Source organism: Lactuca sativa, chromosome 1, assembly GCF_002870075.4.
Source record: "Lactuca sativa cultivar Salinas chromosome 1, Lsat_Salinas_v11, whole genome shotgun sequence".
Taxonomy (NCBI): Eukaryota; Viridiplantae; Streptophyta; class Magnoliopsida; order Asterales; family Asteraceae; genus Lactuca; species Lactuca sativa.
This window is the reverse complement of record NC_056623.2, coordinates 67656674-67667838: the sequence shown is the minus strand read 5'-3', so window position 1 is coordinate 67667838 and position 11165 is coordinate 67656674. Positions and strand designations below refer to the sequence as shown.

The window sequence follows — 11165 nt, the reverse complement described above, 5'->3', positions numbered from 1 at the left end:
CCTCATGCTGCTCTCTAGATCTAGAATACACCAGAATGTCGTCGATAAATACAATCACTGACCGATCCAACATCGGTCTGCATACCCTATTCATGAGATCCATGAACACAGCCGGGGCATTGGTGAGCCCGAAAGGCATCACCACAAACTCATAATGCCCATATCGCGTCCTAAACGCTGTCTTCTGGACATCCCCATCCCGTACTCTCACCTGATGGTACCCTGACCTCAGATCGATCTTGGAAAACCAAGACGCTCCCTGCAACTGATCGAACAAATCATCGATCCTCGGTAACGGGTAACGGTTTTTGACCGTCAACTTGTTCAACTCCCGGTAATCAATGCACATCCGGTGTGAACCATCCTTCTTCTTGACGAACAGAATAGGTGCTCCCCACGGCGAGCTGCTTGGCCGAATGAATCCCTTCCCCAGCAACTCCTGGAGCTGCGAGGACAACTCTTGCATCTTTGGAGGTGCAAGACGATAGGGCACCTTAGCAATAGGCGCGGCCCCCGGAACCAGGTCAATACTAAACTCTACTTGCCTCACAGGAGGTACTCCCGGCAGTTCCTCGGGGAAAACATCTGGAAACTCACGCACCACTGGGACCTCCTCCACTGACCTCGGTCTCTCGGAAACCTCCCGCGTATCCATCACATACGCCACAAAACCCTTACAGCCCTGCTGTAGACACTGCCTCGCCCTAGTGGCCGAACAAAAAGCTGATCCCGAACGGGTACCCTCACCGTACACCGAAAGAACTCCCCCACTATGGTCTCGTATAGTCACCAACTGACGCTCACAGTCGATGACAGCGCCGAATCGGCTCAACCAGTCCATGCCCACGATGACACAGACATCACCCATCGCAATAGGAATCAGGTCAATCGGGAATTCAACCCCGAAAATCTCTAATACACATCCCCGAAGAACCTCCGTGGCACAAATCACTTTCTCGTCAGCTATAGAAACTCTCAAAGGTCGACTCAACGACTCACGACTAACGCTGATATGCTGACTAAAGGCTAAGGACACAAAGGACTTACTCGCACCCGAGTCAAATAACACTAAGTCAGGCACAGAGTTCACAAGGAAAGTACCTACGTATATAATAACATAAGCATAACATCTCGACATTAAAATAAATACATGAATTACAACATACCTGCCACGACGTCGGGCGCAGCGCGGACCTCCTCCGCAGTCAGCTGAAAGGCTCTCCCACGAGCCCTCGGGGCCTCGACCTTCACCGGTCGAGTCTCAGTAGTCCTGGCAGTAGGTGCAGATCCCTGACGAAGCTGAGGGCACTCGGCCTTCCGATGGCCGGTCTGGTTGCAATGAAAGCAAACCATAAACCCCTTGGGGCACTCCCTAGCAATGTGCCCCTCCTTGCCGCACTTGTAGCAAGCACCGACTCGACACGCCCCATCGTGACCCTTGCCGCACTTTCCGCAAGTGCGGCTCTTCGAACCTCCCGTCCTCGAATCGGCGGACTTGATCCGCTTGGCTGTCGGCTGAGACTGAGCCGGCCGTCGGTCTGCCTGTTGAGACTCGGCCTCCTCCCTGGCCTGGGTCTCCAGCTCGATCTCACGCTTCCTGGCATTCGCCTGAAGCTCAGTAAAAGTATGGTAAGTGGAGTTTGACACAAACTCCCGGATCTCCCTCCTCAGAACACCCAAGTACCGGCTCATCCGAGCCTGCTCTGTGGACACCAGCTCGGGGCAGAACATCGCCCTCTCATGAAACTTTCGCGTGATCACCGCAACAGAATCAGTACCCTGCTTGAGGGTTAAGAACTCCTGAACCAATCGTTCCCTCTCCATCGGGGGAACGTACTCGTCCCTGAACATAGCAGTGAACCCCTCCCATGTCACCGCTGTAATCTCTGCCAAAGTGAAGTTCGCCGTCACGAACTTCCACCAGTCCTTCGCTCCCAGACGGAGCTGGTTCAAAGCGAACCGTACCCTCAGGTGCTCCGGGCATGAACAAGTGTAGAAGCACCCCTCTATATCCGCGATCCACCTCATCGCAGCAATCGGATCCTGCGTCCCATCGAACTCAGGTGGCTTCGTGTTGCTGAACTCCCGGAACAGCAACGAGTCACCCCCTTGTGGCTTGGCAGCGGCCACAGCTGCGGTAGCTGCAGCGGCTACAACTTCAGTCAATGCGGCGTACCGCTCATCAAACGTCTCCATCAGGGTGGTCTTAATAGACCCAAACATCTCCGGGATCTCAGCCCGGATCGCCGCTGCTACCTCCTCGTGAATCATCTGACGAATCTCTTCGTCACTCACACCGCTCGAACTCGTTCCGTGGCGTGGTCTAACCATGATGTCTCTGAAATACAACATAAAACTATCAGAGACTCCAGCGAGTGTAATCGCACTCGATAACGCAACCCTACTCATTCTCCGATATCCAGGGATTCTTACTTAGGCCTCCCACTGACCCGGTGTCCTCGGTAGTACGGGCCCAATACTACCGACCACACCGCATCAGCGTTCATCCCAAGTCTTCCTCCCCAAACTCCGGATAGTGAGTACTCTACTTCTGATATGCACTATCTACCCGCATACTAGCAAAGCATCTCATATAGGTAAACTTCCCTAGACTAAGGCATCACAAATCAGGCCACTCTAGTCCTATCATGAATACCTAGTCTTCTAGCATGCATAAAATTTCATATCATATAATATTGTAAGGTATTTTGGGGATCTTTACCGTTCGGGCGCTGACTGATCGTACACACTGCTTCTTTCTTGCTTACCACAAAACCATTTACAAAAGTTTATGCCTTTATTTAAAAAGTTTCCTCAAATCCTCGGTTTGAGTTCAATTACCCCCGAAGGTGCACCCGAATCCCTCAAACCAAGGCTCTGATACCAATTGTAACAACGCAAATTTTCAAACAAATTTTTCATTTTTAAAATATAATTATTTCCATTCAAAACAAGGCATAAATAGTTTAAGTATTCTGTCAAATACAAATAGTCAAAATCCCAAGATCATAAAAGCATTCTTCAGTGTGTATCGATCACGCCGGCGCCTTCCCACGGTCCTCGCTAGTACCTGAAACACATACATAACAACTGTAAGCATAAATGCTTAGTGAGTTCCCCAATATACAACTTACGCACATACGCCTTTCCAGGCCCTGACCTTCCGGTCATCAACACCACGCCTTCCGGCCCATAACATATTGCCTTCCGGCCCACATAACATACATAGCACATATAACAAATATCTTACCACATATAGCATACATATTACATATCGTATCGGACCTTCCGTTCACACAGCCAAACCCTTCCGGGTACAGTATAGTGAGAAGACTCACCTCGTGAATGCTGAAAGCTAGCAAATCCTGAAATCACTCGTGCACAATCCGACGAGCTACAACCTCCCTATAACATCACATATCTCATTAACACTCATATCTTCTAAGTGTGACTATCCCTAAGAAGTCAGACTTAGGTCAACTCTGGTCAACGGTCAATGGTCAACTCGACCGGACTCGGCGAGTACCATGGCGACTCGGCGAGTCTAGACGTCCTCCAACTCTCTGGGATTCCCTATCTACTCGTCGAGTATCCTCCTTGACCCGGCGAGTTACTCCTGGAAGAATCGCGGGGCCACCCCGACTCAACTCGCCGAGTCTGAAGAACAACTCGACGAGTCCCAGTTAATCTTCAAGCTACTCGCCGAGTCTGTTCATCGAACTCGGCGAGTCCATGCCATGCAACCGCTCAAACTGCATCCTGGGATAAGTATGGTTCCGAAATACACAAGCATGGGGCCTTCTGGTCCTCTAAGGGTCCTAATACAGGGTTATATTCGTTTGGGTAACAAGGTAATAATCCATCTAATCACCAAATGGGTTCCATAAACCCTAGATCCATGCACACATCAAAATAACAGAAATGATCCGAAATGTTACCTGAATAACGCACTCTCTGTGTCCCCAAACCTCGAACTCGAATCCCTTGCAGTTCCTTTAGCCAAAACTCTTCTCCTCCTTGCACCACAATTTCTTCAAGTCACCAATGGCCTTCAATCTTGCTCTAGATGCCCACAGCCGCTTAGGGTTCTTCTCAATCGACTAAAAGACGAACAATGACGACATATAATGCGTTATATACGACCCAAACCTGAACGGTTAGGGTTTTCGTTAAACAACGTAGACTCGCCGAGTCCATATCGGACTCGTCGAGTCCAGTCGCGGACCCGCGACCAAGTCTGCGATCCTACTCGGCGAGTCTAGGCTCCAACTCGCCGAGTCCCCTCTTAAATCACCCCAAAAACATAATTTAATAATACCTGAGATTTCGGGCTGTTACAGTCGGGTCACTCGAAAAATATACTAAAATACATTCCAAAACAACCCCTTCCGAAATATGTGATTATTTAAAAAAAAAAAAAAAAAAAATACATTAAAAAAAAAAAAAGAAAAAAAAACCCCGAAATAAGGTTAGACTACTCAATTTCCCTTCAAGAAAACATTGTATCTATCATCAAAGATCCTAAAAACCTAACTTAATATCATAAACTTGAGTAGGTGCCACATGGTTTCTTGTTGGTGGGCCCTCGGTGACCTTTCTCAGTGGCCAGTAAGTGACCTCCCTCTCCTGCACTCTCCTCACCTTTTTCTTCACTATCGACCGAAACAACCTCCTCTCATCTTCATCACCTCTCTTTAAAGTTTATATCTTTTTAGTAGCATCAAACAGAGGATCATTCTTCTTATTCATGCGCGTTTACCCGTATCCTCTCTTCTATTAGGGGGTTTCTGTTATTTAATAGACCCACTATTAAATAACACAAAGTACTGCTGTTCTCACCATTGGCTAAATAATGCAGTCACCTTTTTCATCTTTTTTGTGCTTTTAATCTTCTACTAGACTCTTTTGTAACTTTTTTCAGGCAAAGACAGAGGAGAACCCAGATGGGGACTGATCGTTTCTTGTTCATACTCTTCTTCTCTGTTCTTGTTCTCAATTTAGACATCACCACATCCCAGACTCCAGGTTCACCACTCTCTCTCTCTCTCTCTCTCTCAGTCTCTCTCTCCTTCTCTCTCAATTGCATGCATACGGTAATATTTGTTAATTGTGTAAGTGGGTTCTTGTTTTCTTGAACTTTAATTGCGTCCCTATATGAAATTGCGGTAGAATTACCCTTTTCTTGACGGGTTTCTTGATTGACGTGGGTTTCGTCACTTCGTGCCTCTTGAAGTTTCAATTTTTGTGTTCTTGTTTTTGTATTTCTCTTTGGGGTTTGCTTAGAACACTTCTGGGGTGATGTATTTGTCAATCTTTAATGTAGTTTTGACTGTAATGTGCATAAATTTAGTTATAAAAATTCTGACATTTGAGGCAAAGTTCTGGATACCAAATTAAGAAACTTTTGGGTTCAAAATTTTGCCCTAATTGGAATACAAAGCAGCTATAAACTATGTCTTTTTGGGGAAAATTAGCTCATGACTTCATTAATGAAGGTAACTATATCGTTGTGCACCAGCCCCCAATTGTCGTCTCGTTTTTTCTGGCATTTGCAGAGTGAGAATAAGTTAATTAGATAGTAAAGCTATGATTATTCAAGTAATTCAACTAATTATATCGATTTGTTTATGCTCAACAGATTTTATAAGTATCAACTGTGGAGGTCAAAGCAATTTCACAGACGATCTTGGGCTTGACTGGATTCCCGATAATCAAATCATTTATGGGAACACGAGTAACATATCAGTCAGAAATGAAACAAGACAACAATATCAAACAGTTAGATATTTCCCAGGAGACAACAGAAAATATTGTTACACACTTGATGTTGAAAGCAGGACTAGGTACCTCATAAGAGCAACATTCTTATACGGAAATTTCGATAGCAACAATGTATACCCAAAATTCGACATCTCCTTGGGCCCCACTCATTGGGCTACAATTGTCATTTCAGATGCCAACACTATCGAATCTCAAGAACTAATCTTTTTAGCTTCAGGGACTTCCATTAGTGTGTGTTTATCAAATGCAACAACCGGGAAACCATTTATTTCCACCCTTGAGTTAAGACCATTCAACGGGTCTATCTACCTTACGCCTTTTGAAAACCAATTCTTTCTTAGTGTTTCTGCAAGAATCAACTTTGGGGCAGAAAATGAAGATCCGGTCAGATACCCGGATGACCCGTTTGATAGAATATGGGAATCCGATTTGGTAAAGAAAGCCAATTACTTAGTTGATGTTGCAGCCGGAACGGAAAGAGTATCAACGGAATCACCGATTGACACCGGAAAAGACGAACAGCCGCCTCAGAAAGTGATGCAGACAGCGGTTGTAGGGCGGAATGGGACTTTGACTTACCGAATGAATTTGGATGGGTTTCCGGGGTTTGGTTGGGCTTATACTTATTTTGCAGAAATTGAAGATTTACCCCCTACAGAAACAAGAAAGTTCCGTTTAGTCCTTCCGGGAGCACCAGAATTGAGTAAACCGGTTGTTAACATTCAAGAAAATGCTCAGGGGATGTATCGTTTGTATGAGCCTGGATTTGAGAACATAACACTGCCGTTTGTTTTGTCTTTTAAGTTTGGGAAAACAGCTGATTCTTCTCAAGGGCCTCTTGTGAATGCTATTGAGATTAGTAAATATGTGAAAATAAGTGATGGGTCTTTTGATGGTAAGTAAAAAATGAAGTTTCTTGAAAAAAGATTGAATTTTTTTTAATGATTATTGTTTTGTTTGATTTATAGGAGATGTTGCTGCTAGTTTAGTTTCTGGTTATCAGTTGTCAGATTGGGGGCAAGAAGGTGGTGATCCATGTTTACCTGTTGCATGGTCATGGTTGGTGTGTAATTCAGATCCTCAACCCAAGATTATCTCAGTGTAACTTCTTTTATCTTTCTTGATCTTGACCTAAAATTGTTAAAAGTTTTAACTTTTTAAGCAACCCATTTCGTAAAATTTGGTAAAGATTATCAAGTTGTGACTTTTGGTTGAGTATCTAAAATACCCTTCAAGATTGACATGTTAGATGAGTAGTTTGACAAAAAAAATGAGGTGTTATTTGACTTTTTATGCAGAAAATTGACTGGCAAGAACTTAAGTGGAAGCATTCCTTTGGATTTGACCAAGTTGACTTACTTAGAACAGTTGTGAGTTTCAATATTTACCTTTTCTTTCTTGATGTTTAATGAATCTTTGCAAGTTTGACCATTAACTTCTAATGTTGTTGACTATAGATGGCTTGATGGGAATGCACTCACGGGTCCGATTCCTGATTTTAGTGGATGTCAAAACTTAAAGATCATGTAACACTTTTTTTATATATTTTTTAATGATTTAATCATCCTATTTGATTTAATATTTTTGTAATCTAAATCATGATTTGACTACACAGACATCTTGAGAACAATCAGTTGAGTGGTGAGTTGCCTGCCTCATTAGCAGACCTACCTAATCTAAGCCAACTGTAAGTAGTAGCTTTATGTGGATTGGATTTTTAGATAAAGATTCATATTGTTTGTTAAGTTTTTATTGTTTAGCACCATATATATAATATAGTTGATTCTTTTTTGAATTTAATGTATGTAGGTATGTGCAAAATAACTTGTTATCAGGAGAAGTGCCTTCCGGTTTTCTGAATGAAGGCTTAATCTTGAAGTGAGTCTTTCTTCTTTACTCTTTTTTTTCTCCCTGAAATGATGTAATTCATTTCATGTTGCTTATAAGCCATAAGCATGTTTAGTTGTCTATTTGGTTGAATGGAATGAAATGATGAAGAAATGGAATGACCAAGGTAATGGAATAAGCAAGGTGATGGAATGAATCATTACATTCCATGATCATGTTTGGTTGACCTTTAGGAAGATAATGAATTATAGTTGAATTTTTTATATTTCTATGTATATACAAGGCATAGTTCCAACACTATTCTATATATTATTTAAATCTCATAATAGATTTTACCATTTACAAAACAAAAAACTGAACATAACAAGAGCTCACTAAAACCGAAATGAGGTTATAAATAAAAAATAGGGAATATTATTACAAAAAAGAAACATTATGTTTTGGGCAGTTTTGTGATTATCACTAATACTTTATTTTTTAGTCAAACCATAAAAGTTTCAGACATTTTTCCAAATTAACCATTTTGACCTATCATCATGTTTCACCAATAATTTTGTTATATTAGTTATGCCGGTAATTTTCCATATTAGCCTTTTTAATATATTATATCAAAATCACGTCAAATTGGTTAAATTTTGGAAAAATGTCTGAAACTTCTATGATTTGGAAAAAAAACAAAATATAAGTGGTTAATTCAACTAAAACCATAAAATTTAGCTAATTGGAAAGGATCAGACTCCTTCACGAACGGTTCATTCCATTCCATCTAGCAAAACAAACAACTTTTGTTTCATTCCAATGGAATCAACCATTCCATTGCTTCTTCGATTCCGTCATAGCAAACACTACATTAGTGTTTTTATATCAATCAAAATATGATTCAAACACTTTTAGATTTACCATATTTCTTGTTTTCATGATCTCAGCTACACGGGGAACCCGAATCTTAGAAAAGAAGGTAGTGGAGGAAGACGAAATAGAAACATAATCATAGGATTAGCAATTGGGGCAGCTGCCCTATTTTTAGGGTTCCTAACCTCATGCATACTCCTTCGCCAACGCAAGAAATATCCCAAACAAGGTGAGCTCGTGACACCTGTCACGACACTTTCATGCACATGTTTTTCTTCTCCAATAATTAATTAATCCATTGGTGTTTTTATGTTTTTTCTTTTTTGTTTTTTGCAGAGCCTAAACATGGTATGCCTGTGATGAATAATGCAACCACTGAGGCTGCTCAATGCTTCACATTATCTGAATTAAGAAATGCTACAAAGAATTTTGAAAAGAAAGTTGGGTCTGGAGGATTTGGGACTGTGTACTATGGAAAATTAAATGATGGAAAGGAAATTGCAGTCAAACTTCTTGAGAATACTAATGTTTATCAAGGCAAGAAAGAGTTTGCAAATGAGGTAACTTTTGTAGTATAAAGTGACCATTGTTTCTATTCATAGTATATCTCAATGACATACTTTTTTGTTGTTGTTCAAGGTGACTCTTCTTTCAAGAATCCATCATAGAAATTTGGTACAGTTTCTTGGGTTTTGCCAAGAAGATGGGATGGATATTCTTGTTTATGAGTTTATGCATAATGGAACACTCAAAGAGCATCTTTATGGTTAGATCTTGTTGAATGTTGACCCTCTTTTGATCTTGACCCAATTCAAATTTCAAGTTTTTTGTTGTGATGATAAATCTTTATGTTTAAATTTAGGACCTTTAGCAAGGGCACGTGGCATTAACTGGATCAAGCGACTCGAAATTGCAGAAGAGTCTGCAAAAGGTATACTTTATTAGAAATCAATATATCATCAAGATTTTTGCTAACTTCGTCTTTTTTTTCTTTCAATTTGTTGTTATAGGGATTGAGTACCTTCATACGGGTTGTGTCCCTTCTATTATCCATAGAGATTTGAAAACAAGCAACATTCTTCTTGATAAGAACATGAGAGCTAAGGTTTCAGATTTTGGTCTCTCAAAGCTTGCAGTTGATGGGACTTCACATGTTTCAAGCATTGTTCGTGGCACTCTTGGCTATCTTGATCCCGAGTAAGTTTTTTCCATATTTCCAAATTACACAAGCTTATATAATCTCATTTGGCTCATAATGTAGATATTACTTGTGTATTGTAGGTACTATATTTCAAATCGTTTGACAGACAAAAGCGACATCTATAGCTTTGGTGTCATTCTTCTCGAGCTAATCTCAGGTCAAGAAGCAATTTCAAATGAAAACTTTGGCATCAATTGCAGGAACATCGTTCAATGGGTAACATAACTCCGATGCTGTTTGTTTTTTACTCAACGGATGAATTAAGCCTTAATAATACATGTAAATTGTTTGATGACAGGCGAAGTTGCATATAGAGAATGGGGACATTCAAGGAATCATAGATCCAGCTCTTGGTAACGAATATGACATCCAATCGATGTGGAAGATAGCAGAAAAGGCTTTGATGTGCGTGCAACCTCATGGGAACATGAGACCTTCGATGTCTGAAGTTATCAAAGAAATACAAGATGCGATCTCGATCGAGAGGGGAGTAGTGGCTGCTGCACGAGAACGTAGTTCTGATGAAATGTCGAGGCATTCGATTTTGAACATGGGGTCTCTTGATTTAATGAGCAACGATCACGATTTGTCGATTGATGAGTCCATTAATCGACCTGGTGCGCGATAACGTCGATTCTCATGCGTTCTGTATTTCGATTTTTTCAGGTTATTTGATGTTTGATGTTTGAAATGGACGTTGGGTTTGGAGGAGTTTTTGTTAGAATGGTGGTGTTATGGAGGTGTGAGTTTTTGGTAATTTTGCAAGTTTTTTGTAGTTGTAGGGGTTGGGTGTAAATTTGGAGGTGTTTTGGACTTACATTTAAAATATTTTTCAATTTGGTAATTAATCGTAGAGTTTGTTCGTGTTTTGATGAGTTAAACGTTTTATTTGATAAGTGGTTAGTTGGTATATGTCTATCAAATGTCTCACTCTATATCAAATGCCCCACAAAACTTTGATCACTCTATGAAGCAAACCATAACCACTACATGATTCTAGTGTGATCAATAAAATAAAAAAATTAGGTAGAAGATACTTGATTTAACCAATAAATACTACCAACAAGAGAATATAAACATAGATCTAAAACTTCATGTAAAAATCTATCAACTTTTTTAAGAAATGATGTTTAGCCCATAATAGAAACAAGGAGCCAAACAATATTCTTAAAAGTACTTTTTTTTGCACATGATTGTAAAACCAAAATATTAACCACTTTTTTTCAAATGTGTAGATCCCTCACATCCAAGTGAGAAATGTTACGTACTCAATAAATGTTCCATAATTAATGTTTACCTTCAAAAATATTTTCTTTGTTATAGAAGATCACCTTTAAAGTCATTATGAAGCCCACACGTTTTAAGTGGGCCGATACGACTTAAGAAGTTGTCTGACACATCTCATACAGTTTGAGTATGTTTTGGTGAAATCAACACAAAGTCATGTTAAGACACAAAGTTGTGTTAAGACGAAATTGAGCTT

The 11165-nt window shown here is 40.7% G+C and overlaps 1 protein-coding gene across 2 annotated transcripts; it reads left to right on the top strand.

Moving 5' to 3' along the window:
- Positions 1-4589: 4589 nt before the first annotated feature.
- On the top strand, positions 4590-10563 carry LOC111915191 (probable LRR receptor-like serine/threonine-protein kinase At1g67720). 2 transcript variants are annotated; one of them, XM_042901249.1, is made up of 15 exons: positions 4590-4608; positions 4922-5025; positions 5639-6676; positions 6750-6882; positions 7080-7151; positions 7239-7307; positions 7397-7468; positions 7591-7659; positions 8556-8710; positions 8818-9041; positions 9121-9247; positions 9344-9412; positions 9492-9678; positions 9763-9898; positions 9981-10563. In XM_042901249.1, the coding sequence occupies exons 2-15, from the start codon at positions 4944-4946 to the stop codon at positions 10308-10310; spliced, it is 2763 nt and encodes a 920-aa protein (XP_042757183.1). In that variant the 5' UTR covers positions 4590-4608; positions 4922-4943; the 3' UTR covers positions 10311-10563. The 2 variants fall into 2 exon arrangements, with proteins under 2 accessions (XP_042757183.1, XP_023766629.1); XM_023910861.3 differs by lacking the exon at positions 4590-4608 and adding an exon at positions 4642-4823.
- Positions 10564-11165: the final 602 nt, after the last annotated feature.

Excerpts from the sequence above, each read along its gene's own strand:
- LOC111915191 (XM_042901249.1), top strand. The coding sequence starts at position 4,944 with ATGGGGACTGATCGTTTCTTGTTCATACTCTTCTTCTCTGTTCTTGTT. Across the intron at positions 7,152-7,238 it reads TTGACTTACTTAGAACAGTT|ATGGCTTGATGGGAATGCAC; the intron begins GTGAGTTTCAAT and ends TGTTGACTATAG. Across the intron at positions 7,308-7,396 it reads TGTCAAAACTTAAAGATCAT|ACATCTTGAGAACAATCAGT; the intron begins GTAACACTTTTT and ends TTGACTACACAG.